We start from the raw sequence: 17,404 nt of genomic DNA, 5'->3' as shown, positions 1-17,404 counted from the left end.
GACTTTTTTGACCTGGATTGGGAGAGTTAACTCTTTAATCTTGTTTGATCCAAGACTTGTGACATTGAGTTTGGCAGCCATTGAAGTTGTCTGGGGTAAACAGAAAACAGAGCTGGGTAAAATGCAAGTTAAGAAGAATTGAGGTTTTGTGTTTGGTTGAATGTTGCTGATTGGGTTGGGGGTGTCTGACCTCCACTGTCGCAATCAAGTGTCCTTCCCTCAGGCAGCAGAGGAAGGAAACCTTCGTGTGACATCTGGCTGTTGGCCTCGACCACCCAGGGCTTTAATAAACCCCTCTGTCACAATCACTGGTCTGACTGACGGGAACGGTGGGGCCAACTGACACCCCACAATGCTCACCACCAGCTAGGGAGCCCTTATGGCCAGGTCTGATCACGCCTCCCATGTTAAGGAGAGATCGTCTTTCTCACATAGGCTTTGGTTTATTTTTTGGAGCAATTGTAGCTGTTTCAAAAAACGTATACTTTCTTAAAGCACTTGGGATTCACAGTCTCAATAGACTTCATAACTCACCTTGTAAAAGAAAAAAATTCAAAAAAAAACAAAAAAAAGTTGCATATCTTGGTCACAGTCTCAGAAACATCCATTTCTATGAACGTCAAGTGTGCAGCAGATTAAAAGTCAGCTACCAGTAGGACATCAAGGCCAGTCACCATTGTCGTCAAGGTTATTGTAAAAGTGATGTAATGTCAGCACCCTCTGAATTAACTTAAATATTTAATTGGAATTACCATAAATGTTGATTTATATAGCAGCTATCATACACATGTACATGGTGTTGAGGGCCAGCTATTCCCCTCTTTTGTGAACATTCTCATGACAAACCCTGCTATGTTTTTAATGCGCAGTGTGCACTGAGCATGAAGGTGTGAACTTATTTGCATTAAACGTTTCCAAAATGAGATGTGCATTTGTGCAAGGAATCTGCATATCCTTTGTTTATAACTTAGGTGGTATATGTTTTGTTTCGAAAATTATTTCTTATGCGTGCCGATGTAATTATATTTCACCATACCATCGAATTGCAGATGCTCTTTTTGCATTACAAATATGCGATAGATCATAAGATTATTTTTTGTTTCAGTATTATTCTCTGGATTCAGCTGGTTAAAACCTCAAATCTTTGTCACAAGGTAAATTTCTGCATATTAAACAAGATGGCCGGAAACCTCTGTGCTAGGAAGTGCTGAGGAGACATCTTTTGAAGAGGAGTTTGGATCTCAAGAAGGAGGAAAAAAAGAAAAGTGGCAGCCAATCTATTTTAGCCCCAGTCTGTTATCCTGTCTGCTATTGAGTAACCACCATTGGCTCCTCAGGAGACGGTGCTATCAGCCATGCACTTCTTGATTATGCAAAACACCATCAGTGTTTCCTGACAGTGAACAAGGATATTTGAGGAGCAGTTGCACTACATTGTGCACTTGCATTGTGCTGCTTTGTCTTTATTTTCATTTCAGAGAAGATTTATATTCTGAGGATATTTGTGATCCTGTATAATAAGCATCTATTACTCATTTTTGTTTGTGTTTTAGGGTTGGGGTACAATAGTACTGAATTGTGGTTTTAGTGTTTCTTAGTTCTACTTGGCTTGTACATTTGAGAAGAGTCTTCCACATCGTTTGAGTAACATTGTAGTTTGGAGGGCAGAAACTTGTGAACGTGAATGGTCCGCCATAAGACTGGAGGTTATATGCTGTATTTTTGTTGTAAAGTTAAATTAATTTGCTTGATCGTTTTAAAACACAGAATAAATGAATGCTGGAAGCTGATGTAATTTTGCAGATAGACAAAAACGAGGACAGTTACTTCCCTTGTCTGTCCCTGTTGTCTGTACTCTGGTCTACCACAGACTCTCTGTTTGAGCAGACCTGACCTTTTTGTCATATGACAACTTGGAGTAGTTGAAAGACAAATCACTACTCGTCAGTGTGTCTGTTACTTAGAACTAACAAAAATCTATCAAAACGACCTACTTAACTGACTATATTTGAGAGTTACCTTGAGATTCAGTCAAAATCAGAACAGTATTATATTATCAGAGTTTCAGCAACATACTGAAACACAAAGTTAGGGCCTAGTTTCAGTTCAAGGTGTTCTTTCTCATATCCTATAACGTTTAACCTATTATTAGCTTTACAACCCATATACCCCTCTACCTTAATAAAGCTTGTTTCCTGATTTGATGAGCAACAGGACTAATGTTATTCTTGATTCTAAAACATCTGTTTCCATATTTTCTACTGAATACTGCAGAAAAATGTGTGCTTTATATATCTGTTTAGCCAGACTTTGAAAGTAGTTAGTAATATATTGAGTTGTTGTGTAATTGTTTTTCTTTCCAGATCACAGCATTTTAAAGAGTGCATCAGCTTCATCCATGAATGTCGCCTAAATGGTGGATCTTGTCTCGTTCACTGGTAGGTTTTTATGGCTAAACCTGTAACCAGCTCCTTTTTGGCTTCTGGGAGTCATGCTGTGTTTACTTTGGATGTAGGGTTTCATCAAGGTATGACTCAAAGGAGAGAACCAAGAACAAGACTAAGAAGAATGAATCAGTGTTTAGTTTTAGACCTAACATTTATCCTATACAGTACCTAAAGGTACAGTTTGAAAATTGTGCAGTACCGGTTCTGTAAATGACCTATTACCAAGAAATAAAGTGTTTATGCTTTATGACAATGGCCGTGTGCTTTGCTTTGCTGCAGCCTTGCAGGTGTGTCCCGCAGCACCACCATGGTGGTGGCCTACCTCATGACTGTCACCCCCTACAGCTGGGAGGAGTGTCTGTCTGCGGTCAAGGCTGTTCGTTCCTTTGTCGGCCCAAACTACGGCTTCCAACAGCAGCTGCAGGAGTACCAGGCGACACAAGTCTCAGAGGTAAACACATCAAGGAACTCAGTGATTTATTTGTATCTAAATGGTCATAATGGGCTCGCCCCAGGAATGAATGCACACACATCCAACCCAGCTACAGACAGCATCCAACCCAGCCCCCATTTATGAGTTTCAGTGATCCAGCCTAAAGTCAAAAGGTATTTTAAGTGGTAATCTTTAAATTTTGATGTTTAAAAATGCCAGATTTAATTATTCTTTAGTCATTTTTCTAGCAGCATCTCTACAGTATTTTAGCATTCTATAAATGCTTCTGTGTGTTATGTGCTGTTGTTGGTGATTTAAAGTCACTTAGACGTGCACTGGAACTCACAGGATATGACACATACGACCATCAAGCTGCACATGCAGTCGGTGGTTAACTTGTCAACTGTTGTAGCTCTCTTTTTGTCATGGAACATAATATACCTGACAGTTACAGTGGACTGTCTCATGCAGGACTATTTCTGTGTAATGTTTTTATGATTGTATGTGTCTTGTTATTTCTGTAGAGGCCAATAAACAGGCATGGTTTGTACCACAGCATAGCATCAACTCGGCTGGCAGAGCTGAGATTCTCAGCTACAGACAGAGAAAGGAGCACGGTGCATAAAATGAACAAAAACAAGAATTATTCAGTCTGTAAAATATAACATACATTTCTGAATCTTACTTTATTTGTGTAAGTGATATGAAAAACAATTCTCAATATTAATTAATTCTTATATTAAAATCAAAAATCAGTGTGTGTACATTACAGGTCATTGTCCTGTTTAAATGCGGATTGTGACTCACCTGTCCAATATGAGTATACATAAAACATTGTGGGCATCTGTACAGTGGATTTCTGTTATGATGGAGCCTTTTAGGGTACATAGTCCATGATCCTGACACAAAGACCTTCTCTATAATGCTCATAGTTTTTACTTTCACTTTTAAGAATATCACCACTTATAGGAAATACTAGTTTAAACTAACTGATTTCATGTCCAATCTGGTATGGCGAATTTTTTATAGAGCAAATGTCAAGCTATGTACCTGAGAATATGTAAGCACTGCACACTTGCAGGTTCAAGCCTTTGATGAGTATAAATCATATTTCCACATTTTAGGGAGTAAGGACATTTCTATTTGCATTTTTTTCAAGCAATCATCTCCACGGCATTTTTCTTTTGGCTGGATGTGTTTATATGTGGACACACGGTAGGTAGCTGTTCACAGCAGTGAACTTTTTGCAGCATTCTAGTTACCTCAAGGCACCCAGTGTGTGATTCTATTACAGTGGCACTGACCCAGCGGATCAGAGAAGGGGAACTGCAGGGGGTTTGCTGGGATTGCATTAGCTTGGTACTGCTCATCACGTGTTTCGCATTACTGTCAGCATCTTGCAACATAACATGACTGAAAAAATTGCTCATTGTTTGTAGATTTTTCACTGATTTCGAGGATTTTAGGGGAAATGGAATTTCTGTATTTGTGCCTTTCCCACATCTGCCTCAGATAGAAAGTGAGGAATCCTTAAGCCATCAGTGAAGTCTTGTCACTAATGCAGTTATATCAACATTGTTTACTGGCACAGTGTCATGATAACAAGGCCTGGTAAATACACTGAAGGGCACATCATATGCCTGTCCTCTGCAAAAGAAAAATATTTTAAATTTTATTGTCCATAGACATATTGTAATAGTCCAGAGTGGGGTATGACAACAGGCTTCCACATTGACTGAAATTGGGCAAGGAAGCCTGATAATCCCATTTACAGAGAGCTAAAAGACTGATAAGGAACATCGTATTATTGCAGCTTATTATTGCATATGTTGTGTTACATGTAATTATATGTTTGGTTGTTTTCAGTCTTTTGAAAGAATCAAAAAGTTTCGTGCCTTGCCAACTGTCATTTTTCTGAAGCAGCTAGGTGATAAACCTGGGCCTTCCCACAGCTATCTGCCTTCAATCTACCTTTTGTCTTGACTCCAAGATTATGACTTGAGCTCTAAAAGAACAAATTCCACTCTAGGAGCCTGGTTGTAATGCTGTCCCCTTTCGACTTTGGTACAATTTTCATTTTCTATTTCAAGATGACACAATAATTATCAGAATCCTGCACAACACCTCATTGATGTGTTATCTTTATACTGTACTTTTGATTCTTTATTCATTTTTACAGTTGATGTTGACGTTATGAGTCAGTGAAGTACTGTTTTGGTTTTTGGGTTGAGGGTGAGCATACTAATTTTAGGAAGATGAATGTATTACATATAGAGTGACTTTCACTTTATTTCTTCACTGTATTTCGTAAAGAGTAAGGTATTGCACCAAGAGACTTATGATTTCTGGATATCATCGGAAATGTTAATTCCTTGCTTTTTTGACCAGCTGCTGTCGTGGAACTAACATTGAACCTTCCTGGAAAGGAAGGCTACAGCATGTAATACAAACTGCATTCTAGTGACAGTAAACATTCAAATAATATTCTGAATAACACAAATTATACTGCTATAGTATATATCTCCAAAAAGCTATTTCTGTCTACTACCATCAACTTACCAGCTGCAAGTGGTCTTCACATGTCTCTGTGACCTGACCAAAGGACTAAAATATGTATGTGGGACCCATAACCCTGAAGTTATCACCCCAAACCCTCTGGTTTTTTGTGCTCCACAACTGAAACACTTGAAAAGGCACCCAAAATGCTTTCACACATAAAGCCATTTAGATTCTTTACCACCTTAAAAGAAAAAGTACCTGCCAAAATGAGTATTTTTCACGTCAGTCAATAGATTTTAGTATTTCATTCACTGTATTGCCAGGTTTCTAGTTGTTGTGTGATGATGTCACCATCCCCAATACGGTTTACTTTTTTCATTTGACGTTATACTTTACTTAGAACAGCTTATTGCTTTTTTTAACACAAAAAAATCACTGTGATGTCATCATCAACAGACTTTCCAACTATCCAACAGGATATATCCAACATTCAGGCACCTAGGATATATCCTGTCAGATTATTTTGTCATGAGGGACAGCTGGCAAGCAACTGGATTTAGGGTATGTTAATGTACATATTAAAATCTGATGTTCGATCAAACACGGAACATTGTAACTTTTTCTTCTTTTTAACCAAAATAGAGTTTTTAAAGGAGTAAAGGGGAATTCCTGACTCTCAGGTTACTGTTAGCAGGAATGTCTAGGGAGAGGCGGCTGTTCCTGAGAAGTGTTTCATAGACTTTCTGTCCCACCCCCTCTTTCCGTCTCTCAAGTGCCCATTCAATCCTCAACCTCTTACTGAGAAGTTACTGAATACATGGATTATAATTTTAATGACATACATTTTATATTGGGCCCACTTAATCAAGTTCAGTTCCAACTATGATATCATCTTTGGTTCTTGATGCTATGAAAAGCAGGCGACTTTATAAAAAGAAAGATCTGAATCAAAGAAAATGATTCAGAATTCATCCATTAAGAACTAAAAACACAACTCAGATCCAGTGTGATCGGGTTAATTCAAGCCTTGATATGTGACTTTATGGCAGATTCCATCATTAAACATTTAAATGGAAACAAACTACAATATTAATGCTCACAAAGCTGCACATTCCAGACAAATTGCAAATTGGACATGACTCACAGCTTAAATACACTGCACTCTCTATAAGGTACCACAGGGGTGTCAGACCCAAGATATACATGCATAAACTGTATAGTCAGTAAACTAGTAAATAATGTAATGAAATTTGATCTTAACACAATGATTGAATTAGGTTTTTAATCTGTTCTCTTGTCCCCAGTACCGAGCTTGGTTACGGTCCAGTTTCCGTGCCAGCCCGTTAAATGACCAGGAGCAGGTGAGTGCCCTGCTGAACCAGTACACAGAGCAACAGGAGAGCCAGAGGAGAGGAGCAGACCAGCGCTGGATAAATCAAGGTGTCTGTGCTCTGCCGTCCGGCTCTGATGATCCTGAAGGCAGCAGCTGAAACACCTCTGTCCATGCCAAAGTCCTGCCTAATGCTGTCTGTAAATGGCAGTTGTTATAATCTGTACTCAATTCCAAATCAACCCAAAGCTGAATTTAAGGCCTTTGTACAACTATAAAAGCATAGGATTAAATAAAGGCCCCCTTAAAGCATATGTTTCATACTTTTATTTGTATGTACCTTGTGTCTTGTAATTTTTAAGCAATGGAGGTTGATTTAGAATTGGGCTACAGACTCTTCTTCACTATCAGTACTGACCGTGCTCCCTTACCTGAATACAGCCACAACAGGGGTATCGGTGCTCACAGACGCCTTACTCTAAACACCTCAGCACCTTAGCCATGATGAATAAACTACACTTCCATGTAAAGTCTTTACACCTGCAATGTTCAGCTCGGTAGCCTTAAAGACGCAACTAATTAATGCCGTCTTAAAGGAACATTTTGTCTCAAATTATGTGGATGTCTAGTCTGTGCTGATGGGCAATGAAATCGACAAATCTGCCACCAATTTGATGCCAATTATTCAGCCCACTTATTCTGACATGCACTGGTTTGCAGTCCCGTCCAGACTCTTAATGGTAAACTCTTTAATCAATAATGCAGCTGGGTAAGATGGCATGCTTGGCGGGCTGACAGCATAAAATGTGTTATGATGTACAACCTATGGAAAACAAGTACCACCGCTTACCTGTCAAATGTGTAAGCACTATTGACATTTCATGTTTCATAGTACACAACACCAACACCAAAACAATAGTCATACTGTCGTTAACAGATATACTAGCCACTTGGGGATGTTATAACTACAATACATGCATCACTGTTGCACATCACTGCCTATGGAGTAAACAGAATTAGTTTACACCCAGTTGAATACTGTTCTTTCACTCCAGTTGGTACTTCTTGATAGTTGGTTTCATTTTGATCGTCTTTGAGTAAAATTTCTAGCCGTCTGCACACTATGTGTACCAATATCTGCAACAACAATCCACATAGAACCTTGTTTTCAGGTAACAGTGGTGGGTAGCCAACAAAACTGTTTTTACTTATCAGGCGGAAAGCACACACAGAAATAAAGTACAACAGTCAAACCATCTGTAATAAATCCATTATCAGCCTATGTGAGATAAGCCAGTGGTGGGATCTCTTGGTAAACTAGGCGGCTTCACTCGGCTACAGAGTTGTAAAGAACACTGATTTATACTGTGGCCATTTAAAGACACGCAACTAGTAGTAACATATGGAGTAAGTTTTAAAATAGCAAAATGTTCCTTTAAGTAATACCTTTTAAGCTACATAAAATATGGCTGAGTAAACCTATAACTACACATGAAGGATCTCTGCAGGCCAAATGCTTAAGTCTTCCTGATTTTACTGAAGCTCTGATTTATCTTTTTATTGTGACAAAGCTGATTTTTAGTAATTTGTGTGATAAATCCATGGGTATAGTTAACTGTTTTAATTGCGTATTTATGGTGTTTTTTTCCTTGTGTTTTATAATAAAATGCAGTGATTGACAAAAAAACTAATAAATATGTCCTATCAACACCATGGTATGTGTCTGTGTGTAAGTAAAATAAATTGGGGGTAGAGAAAATAGGTAACACTTTATATTAAGGTACACATATTCACCATTAACTAGTTGCTTATTAGCATGCATATTAGTAGCATATTAGCTCTTTATTAGTCTTTATAAAGCACTTATTAATGCCTTATTATGCATGACCATAATCTACAACTACTAGGCCATTACCTAAGAGTTGTCCCTCAACAACCCCTAAATTACTACATTGATAGTAAGTAAGGACACTGTTGTACATTAATTATGATCTTAATAGGATTTGCACAGTATGGGCCTTATAATCCATATGATGAATTGCTTGGTCTCTGTAAATAACGTACGGTCTAGACCTGCTCTATTAGAAAAAGTATTACTTTTATATGATTTGGCACTATACAAATAAAACTGAATTGAATTAAATAAGGCGGTAGCACCACAAGAAAACTCATTCTCCTTTAATGACACTTAATAAATATGGTCTATTCTTATGTAACATAACACAAAAAAGTGTCAAAATAACTCTAAACTAAGTCTTTCTAACTCAGAAAATGCCCCCCATTCTAAAGTGAGGTCTTACTCATAGCTAATATTCTTTGTTTAGTGTAAACTTGTATTTAATTTGAATAGAAATCTATTACATTTTCTGAATTATCACAGTTTATGTTTAAGGTCTAGCTTAGTTAGGAACAAGACCTCATTTTAGAATAAGGAATGTATAGTTCAGACTTCATTTAGAGTTATTTGGACACCATTAACACTTGTAGTTTATTAAGAGTATTCTTGTGGTACTACCACCTCACCTCACCTGTTGAGGCCAACAACTTCCTTACTTACTATCAATAGGTATTAATTAGGAGTTTATTGAGGGAAAACTGTTAGTTAATGGCCTAGTAGTAGTAGTAGTAGTAAGTCATGCAGAAAAAGCCATTATTAAGTGTTTTATAATGGCTATTAAAGGGCCATTGTGCTACTAATATGCAACTAGTCAATGGTGAATATGTGTTCTTCAATATAAAATGAAAATGAATCTATATGGGTTTCATTGAAGTACACGGCTCGCCTTTAGATCAAATGCTCGTCTCATGAAGAAGCTTGACAACCGCACTGACTAAACATCAGAATATATTTTCTTAAATTTCATATTCAGGATTTGAAAGGTTTCTGGGTTTTACTCATCAGATCACCTGGTAGAGGTGGTTTACACCACAAGCAGCTTCAAGAAACAACCAGAAAGTTGTATGTCTGTGAAAGTCATGAAATGAGAACAGATTTATTATCTGAAGTATTGTTTTAGTGTTTATGAAGTTTTAGTTAATTTTAGTGGCCACCTTTGAGGAGGAAAAGTCTTGTGTTCTAGTGGCTTAGTGGTCTGATTGTGTCTTACTATGTTAGTGGAAATCAGAACAAAGAAAGGAATTGTTATTGTCATTACACGAGAGAAGTTATACATTAGCATAACCATCAATAAAATATAAAAAAAAGAAGAATTAAATCAAGAACCGGAGATCAAACTGTTTAACTTAAGCTGAAACAGTATTTAAAGAAAGAAATCATAACACATCATTACACATTTTAATTATAACCATGATTCAAAATCAGTCGTGTGGTTTTAATTTCGCCCTGTGCTGAAGACTTCTACTTCCTCTAGGTTTATTAGCAATAAAGAAGTTGCTTTTCATAAAATCCAAGAAATACATGGACACTTCTTTTCTTAGAATTTATTTCTGTGGGGTGGAAGGGGAGGATTTCAGTAACTCCACTATAAGTGTATCTCTAGTTTTTGGCTTTGAATTCTGTAATTTCCTTGAATGTTTATTTACATACTCAGGTCAGGTAGGCATGTTCAGACAGACCTGGAGGTGGTATTGACTTTACAAACAGAAAGCATAATACCAGACTTACTGTAAATGGAGCCAAGTGAAAAGAATTTGTTTAGCAAGTGCTTCACAATTTTCTATTGATCGAGTAATCGATTAATCGACCAAGACCAGGAATATTATGACTTTATGACAGATAGACAGCACTTGCTCTTTCAAAACAATAGATTCACCAAGTTGGAAGCATGATGTTTTATTATATAACCATGAACATGGTGAAGAGGAATATAATGTGGCTTTGTCATTACTTAGTCCACTGTGAATCCCCCTTTTAGTCCTAATTTGAGATGTTATTTCACCATACACAGTTGTTCTAATTGTCCTCCCACCTTCTCATCTGACATGATTTTGATTTTAATCAAAGATATATCTCCCAGAGGACTTGTTCAAGTAGAATCAACCTTCTTCGCCACCATAGCAGACTACTGTACCTGCACCATTTCTCTTTGAGGTTTCTCACCACTGGTGAGGGGGCGTAGGGGGGACTTAACACCTTCTTCTGGAGCGCAGAAATCCCCCACAGCACAAGGTAACTTGTGACTCTCCGGGTTTATTTTGCGCTTTACGTCTGCGTAGCTTTTAGCGTGGGCAGCCACTTGACAACCATCGCTTGTGTCAGGCCATTTCTTGTAAATGCCCACAGTTAGAAGAAAAACACTTCCGGAATGGGCCGGCCTTACTGAGACTACAACGCACTCATTGGTCAGAGGGAGGCAGCGCTGTCGAATCATCTCCTAGCTGTTTCATTCATAATACGGAGCACAATAAACTTGATAGACATGTTTCGGGGAGAAGTTAAGAACTCACTTAGCTGTTTTTGAGCCATCTATCAACATCTCAGGATATCACACTGGGCCAAGAGCTCAACTGCTTGTCGAAACTGTAAGTGCTGTTACTTTCTATTCTGAAGGGGGTGAAAGTTGTAAAACATAATATAGAATTGTTTGCCTTGATTAAAGATAATAGATAATAATTTAGAGACAATTAAATCATATTTTATTTACGATTATGATTTATATCCTTCCTCGTGTAGGTACAAGTGAACAACCCATAAGCAACTTTACGCCATCAAGATGTCAAACACGGGAGGTCGCAGGCTGAAGCAGTGGCTGATGGAGCAGATCCAGAGCGGGCAGTACTCCGGACTGCAGTGGGAGGATGAAAGCCGCACTTTGTTCCGAATTCCTTGGAAACACGCAGGGAAACAGGATTACAACCAAGAAGTGGACGCATCCATTTTCAAGGTTTGACAGCACTCTGGTGTAGTCACACGGATAAATTAGACTTGAAAACTGAAAATAGGCTACATCTTAATGGATCTGTCTAGCGCTTTTCCAAGTCTGGTTCTCTTGTGGCCGAATGGAAATGATCATTTAGACTTTTTAAATGTCACCGTTGTCCCTTATTTTTGGCATGACACACGTTTAATTTGGACGAAATTTGATACATTTATTTTTATTTTTAAAGCTATAGTCTAGTCTAGTCAAGCCTCAGTGTTATTTTCACACAACAATTCTAATATTAATGTACTTTCTAGCTTTCTTTACAAGTGTGGATCAGTTTCATGTTTCCGCTTGAAGTGTCCAAATTTAACCTGTTAGAATACCATCTTTAATATTTGGGTTATTTCCCTCTGCAGGCCTGGGCTGTGTTTAAAGGCAAGTTCAAGGAAGGGGACAAGGCTGAGCCTGCAACATGGAAGACCAGACTCCGCTGTGCTCTGAATAAAAGCCCTGACTTTGAGGAGGTGACAGAAAGGTCACAGTTGGACATCTCTGAGCCCTATAAAGTCTACCGTATTGTACCTGAGGAAGAGCAGAAAAGTGAGTTTGTGTTATTGTGGCTTATGTGTCAATTTTCATTTGAAATCCCAAAAAGTTTCTCATTATTGTCTGTTAGCAAACATTTAAACAATTGAAGAATGTATGACCTTTAACAGATATTATGCTTAAAACTGTATAAACTATGGTTAGAATTTCAAGTGCAATGCATGTTTGGTCAGAAATCACTATGTTTGTACCATTAACAAATTCATAATGTCGTCTTCTTCAACCCTCAGATGGCAAAACCTCAGTGATGTCCTTGACAGCTACCACAAGCTCTGGTGATATCACTGACATGGACTGCAGCCCTGCTGAATTAGAGGAGCTTATTAAAGAGGTGAGACCCCCCCCCCCCCGGTTTTTAGAAGCACTTTGCCTTTACTGCCACTCAGCTTTTGTGCCATTTTTTTCTCCTCCACAACACTCCCACTTGATCTTAATGACTGTAAAGTGTACAAAGGTGCTTCCTTCATGACAGCTTATTAAATTGTTTTGTTTTTTTGCAGGAGGAAGGCTGTAGTATCCAGGCCAGTCCAGAGTATTGGTCCCAGGGCAGCATCAATGGTAAGACGACCTTTTCTACCCAGTTTACAGCGCATTACTCATTTTAATAAAAGCTCTTCACAGTTTAGTCAGTGTTGTGGCTTTACATCTGTGCAGGCGTTCTCTGCCTTTTTGTCTCACCTTTTGAGTAAAGCTGCCTCATCTTTGTGAGATATGAGCTTTAATGCCTTTCGAAGTAACCACAATGGAAAGCTCAATGGCATATCCCTTCAATTGTGGGTGCTAGATAGAGGTTCTTTGCTTGTCTGTTGAATTCTGCAATGGAAGAATTGACTAACATCCTGTTGAACTTTGCTGACTAAGGCGATTATTTCTTTGTAAGATCGTGCTAAGAGAATTTCTGATGATGAAGCAAAATAATGACATGACAGTGTGGTCATGTCCACTGTCTTAAAAAAGGCCTTAACTCATGTTTTCCTGTATTTCACAGCATTCCCACTGCACCAGGACCCTTTGCCATCAGGCACTCTCAGCTCAGGTATTCATTCAGACCTATAGTCAAGCATTAATAGTAATATGCATTATGTGACATTGGCACTTATTGTTTTTCATTTGCAAAGCTTAATAAGTGTTCTCCTCTCCAGCTTTCTCCCAGATGATGATCAGTTTCTACTATGGAGGGAAGCTCATGCACAGCACAGTGGTTAATCATTCTGAAGGCTGCCGAATCTCCCCACAACAGCAACTGGGCCGTGGTGCCCTATACAGTTCAGACACCATGCAGAGTGTTCATTTCCCCCCTTCTGAGCTCATTGAGTATGACCGCCAGCGCCATGTCACACGCAAGCTACTGGGTCACCTGGAGAGAGGTGTACTGGTCCGTGCCAACCAAGAGGGAATCTTCATCAAAAGGCTGTGCCAGAGCCGTGTCTTCTGGAGCGGGCAGGGAGAAATGGGTTCACAATACAGCCCCATGCCTTGTAAACTTGATAGGGATGCTGTAGTCAAGATTTTTGACACAGGAAGGTTTCTTCAAGGTGAGCCTCCATGATTATTTAGTTATTTGAAGAGTCAAAATTAATGAAAAACACAAACATTTCGTATCAATGCTTAAAGCAAGCAAAAGGAGGACTGATAATTGCAATGATTGTCTAAACAGCTGTTCACGTACTTTGTATGTTTCAGCTCTACAGCTATACCAGGAGGGTCAGTTTCCTGCTCCTGATCCGACAGTGACTCTGTGTTTTGGAGAGGAGCTCCATGATCTTAGTAATGCCAAGAGCAAACTGATCATTGTGCAGGTAAGACCAGTCAGCCAACTCAAACAGTTAACTGATATTGTAATACAATTATTGTATTGATACCTTCCTACAAGACTAATCACTGTTTGCTGACATTAAATCATCTTTCTGTGTCCTCTCCTAATGTCAGATCACTGTGGTGAACTGCCAGCACCTGTTGGACGCAGTGAACGTGCGGCGCTCCCAGCCCTACTGCAACAACCCAAACCTGGAGATTCCTGACAGTGGGGCCACTGACCAGATGGCCCGCATCTACCAGGACTTGTGCAGCTACAGCGGCCCCCAGAGGCCAGCCTGCTACAGGGACAACATGCCCATCACTGCCTGAACTATGAGCAGTGACATACTTGCCAGGAGCTTCTCGGCTTGTACCAGACTGAACGTACAACATATTAGGGACCATATAACAGTTAGTTTCGACTTTTTAAATTTATACCAATCACAATGGAGACATAAAGATAAGGAGGAGCAAATCTCTTACAGTAAGACTTTAAAGCTGCAGCTCAATATTAGGATGTCCCTAATATTTTGTATATCAGTAATGTTTATGTCTTTATGTACAGCGCTAACGCAAACTCTGTGTCTAACCTCTGCTTTATTATTTCAAGAGTGTGTAACACTTGAGCACAAGTCTCAAGTGTTACAAAGTCTTTCAGACAAATTCATTTAGGGGAATTCCTTCACAATTTTTCCTATATATCTTTTAAGACTCAAAGCATCATGGATAAGGCTTTGTCTGACAAAGTTTGATATTTCTAAGCAATTTAGTTCTCAAATCTTATTTTTTTGTAGTTGAGTTGCTTCCTTATATGATGACTGTTTGGACAAACAGACCAAATGGATATATTGTCAGATTTATTTTAATTATTTTTTACAGTAAACAAAAAATCTTTATATGTTTTGATGAATATTTTATATGCAATGTGGCATTATATTACAGATAGGTTTTACTATCAGACTGTTTTACTTGACCTTTTTTTCATGTTTTTTTATAAACTGCATTCCTAGTAAAACAAAATTTGTGAAACTGCACACGTGCTTGTCTTTATATGATCATGTTGTTGTTTTGTTTTATGTTGATTGTTAAATTATTTCAGAAGTGACCAACACAAAATTGTATTGTACTCCTGTAACTGCTAAATCTGGGGCTGATGGGCACAGTTTAGGCTTCTAAATGTTCCCCATAAGGATAATAGGACCATGTTTTAGCTCATTAACTGCAACTTACATTGTGGCTTAAATTGCTGTCAAGAAATTTCAATATTTTAGATCTTTGGGCTATGTAGGCAGCCATTTCATTTATCTTTACAGTATTAAAATCAATGTGTAGAACTATGAACTTGGCTCTGCACATATATTGTAACTGCATAACCACACAAAGATAATATACTATAACTCTAACAACAACAAAAGCAAACCTGGTGTTAGTGGTGGATTACCTATCTCCTGCAAGTCACTGCAACTTGATCAAAAAAACCCTTCTCAAATAAATACTAACCATTGGTCCATGTCAGGGGGGAACAAAAATATAAAACAGCAAATTCTTCACAGTGTATACAGCATATTTTCAGTCTGCTTGTTTCAATGGTTGAGTGACTTTATATCACGCTTGATGGATGAAACATTTAACCCTACAATAATGTCTTAATGCCTGCACACTTACATTAAATAGAAACTTCTAGATGGCTTATGCATACTTTACCCTTTACAATTTTCACATAATTTAGTCCAATTCATTAAGAATCTTGATAATAGATAGATATTTAGGATCTTGAATAGAATTTGAAATAAGTTGTGGTTTGAACAATGCTTGGCTGCACAAAATACAGTGTCTGTGGGATTGACGATGTTAAAGCAAATTTCACACAAATCTACAATTTCTGCAGAAATGTAAAATTTGACCTCACAATTTCATGTCATCTAGGACAATGAGGATTTACCAAAGAATTAACTGAAAAAGGAATTCTTCTGTTCTTTTGTCACTTCAATGACAGTAACAACAACGTATTTTAGAGGGAACTCTACTGCTACTACTACTGAGATTGTCATTTACTATGAACACATACTGATTATTACTCCGTCTTAGGAATGATGAAACTAAAACACTGTATGAAACCAAAAGAAGGATCTGGGCTACCGAAGGCAGGGAAGCTCTCAGACAACCCCCCATCTATCTCCCTAATGAGTAACAGAGTAAGGACAGGAAGAGAAGTGACGAACTAGAGACAAATGAGTAAATAATTCACAATGAGATAGTGACATCCCTTCTTATTCTTTTTCTTCTTCTTCTCATATGTCTCAAACAGTTGGTCATTAAATCAGTTTCATCTCTCAGGTCAAACTGGTTCCATAGTGACAATATTGGCAGGGAAGTGTGTTCAACATGTTTGGATTTTAGCATCACATTGGGGGAATGTGAAGTGTAATGCTTCATCATTTTTATCTTGTATTTCCATTACTAAAAATCTACGTTGAGCTTATCCTGAACTAGCATGTAATAAAAAAAAAAGCTGGTTCTGTGGCTATGACATCTCTTCTGGTGGTGTGGCACACCATATTCAACAACCTTGGAGTAAACTGATAGAAAGTAAAATAACATAGTGTTCTGAGGTAGGTTTATAAAGTTTATAAACATTATTAAATCTGATGGATAGTTTGTATTTGTTATATATTTTATTATGGGATGTAATGATGAATTTCATTCACGTTGATTATTAATTAAATGGGATTTTGACACTTTCCCAATGTATTGCCAGCAAACTGGGGCAGCCATTTAATTCATTCTAACAGGGATATTGAGTTCCCTTTTTATGTGTCCCTTTCAGCAAGATTTACTGCTAATAAAACAAACTGCTTATATTAAGCTAGCTTGCAATCTTAATGCTAATTGTGGTGCCACATTGTATATTGTACACTTTGTCTGTGCTCCACGGTTGATCACTAGCTAGCTAATGAAGGCTAGTATTGAAATAAAAATAAAAAAGCTAGTTAGCATAATGAATTGTCCAACTTAAAAAACAATATTCATGGAGGTTCCTTTTTTGAATTTAAATGAAATGAATTAAACCCAAAACAAAACATTGTGGGTGGGCATGGGAGAGGAAGGTGGTGGGAACTGAGTGAATCTGCTGTGCCTGCACCCCTCGTTTAAAAAAGAGTAAAAAAGTTATTATTATTTATTATTGTTGTTTATATTATCATTATGTATTTAATTCATTAGGTCTACAAATGAATGACAATTGAATGTGTTTTAAATGTTCCAGTAGCAACCGGAAAATGTTGGTTTTGGGTCTATGCGTGTGTCATCTTTCGTGTGTTTAATGTTTCTTTTGTTTTTTTCTTCTCTACAGTATAGTATGGCTCTTAAGATATTTAGAATAGTGTTTAAGACATTTATTGAAGGTAAATTATCACATAGTGTTTAACTTTACCAGTATGTGACGCAGACACAGACACAGACGCACACA

At 37.9% G+C, this 17,404-nt stretch overlaps 2 protein-coding genes across 2 annotated transcripts in view; both read left to right on the top strand.

Annotated features, from left to right (window-relative positions):
- The window catches only part of dusp22a (dual specificity phosphatase 22a), a 12,798-nt gene extending 4,376 nt beyond the window's left edge, over nt 1-8,422 (top strand). The window contains exons 5-7 of the mRNA XM_035651917.1: nt 2,364-2,438; nt 2,727-2,898; nt 6,684-8,422. Of these exons, the coding sequence (XP_035507810.1) occupies nt 2,364-2,438; nt 2,727-2,898; nt 6,684-6,869 (433 nt within the window). The 3' untranslated portion in view covers nt 6,870-8,422. The remainder of the gene's footprint in view (nt 1-2,363; nt 2,439-2,726; nt 2,899-6,683) is intronic.
- A 2,643-nt stretch (nt 8,423-11,065) lies between these two features.
- irf8 (interferon regulatory factor 8) lies at nt 11,066-15,281 on the top strand. The gene is made up of 9 exons (XM_035652575.1): nt 11,066-11,191; nt 11,343-11,553; nt 11,949-12,132; nt 12,369-12,469; nt 12,639-12,696; nt 13,127-13,174; nt 13,281-13,673; nt 13,822-13,937; nt 14,068-15,281. Exons 2-9 carry the CDS (start codon nt 11,383-11,385, stop codon nt 14,263-14,265), a joined length of 1,269 nt encoding a protein of 422 aa, XP_035508468.1. The 5' UTR covers nt 11,066-11,191; nt 11,343-11,382; the 3' UTR covers nt 14,266-15,281.
- Nucleotides 15,282-17,404: the final 2,123 nt, after the last annotated feature.

The sequence above is a fragment of the Morone saxatilis genome, unplaced genomic scaffold, assembly GCF_004916995.1.
Source record: "Morone saxatilis isolate NCDOM2014 unplaced genomic scaffold, NCSU_SB_2.0 Contig11, whole genome shotgun sequence".
NCBI lineage: Eukaryota > Metazoa > Chordata > Actinopteri > Moronidae > Morone > Morone saxatilis.
Note: the sequence above shows the minus strand (reverse complement) of the source record. Positions and strands in the feature narration are given on the sequence as shown.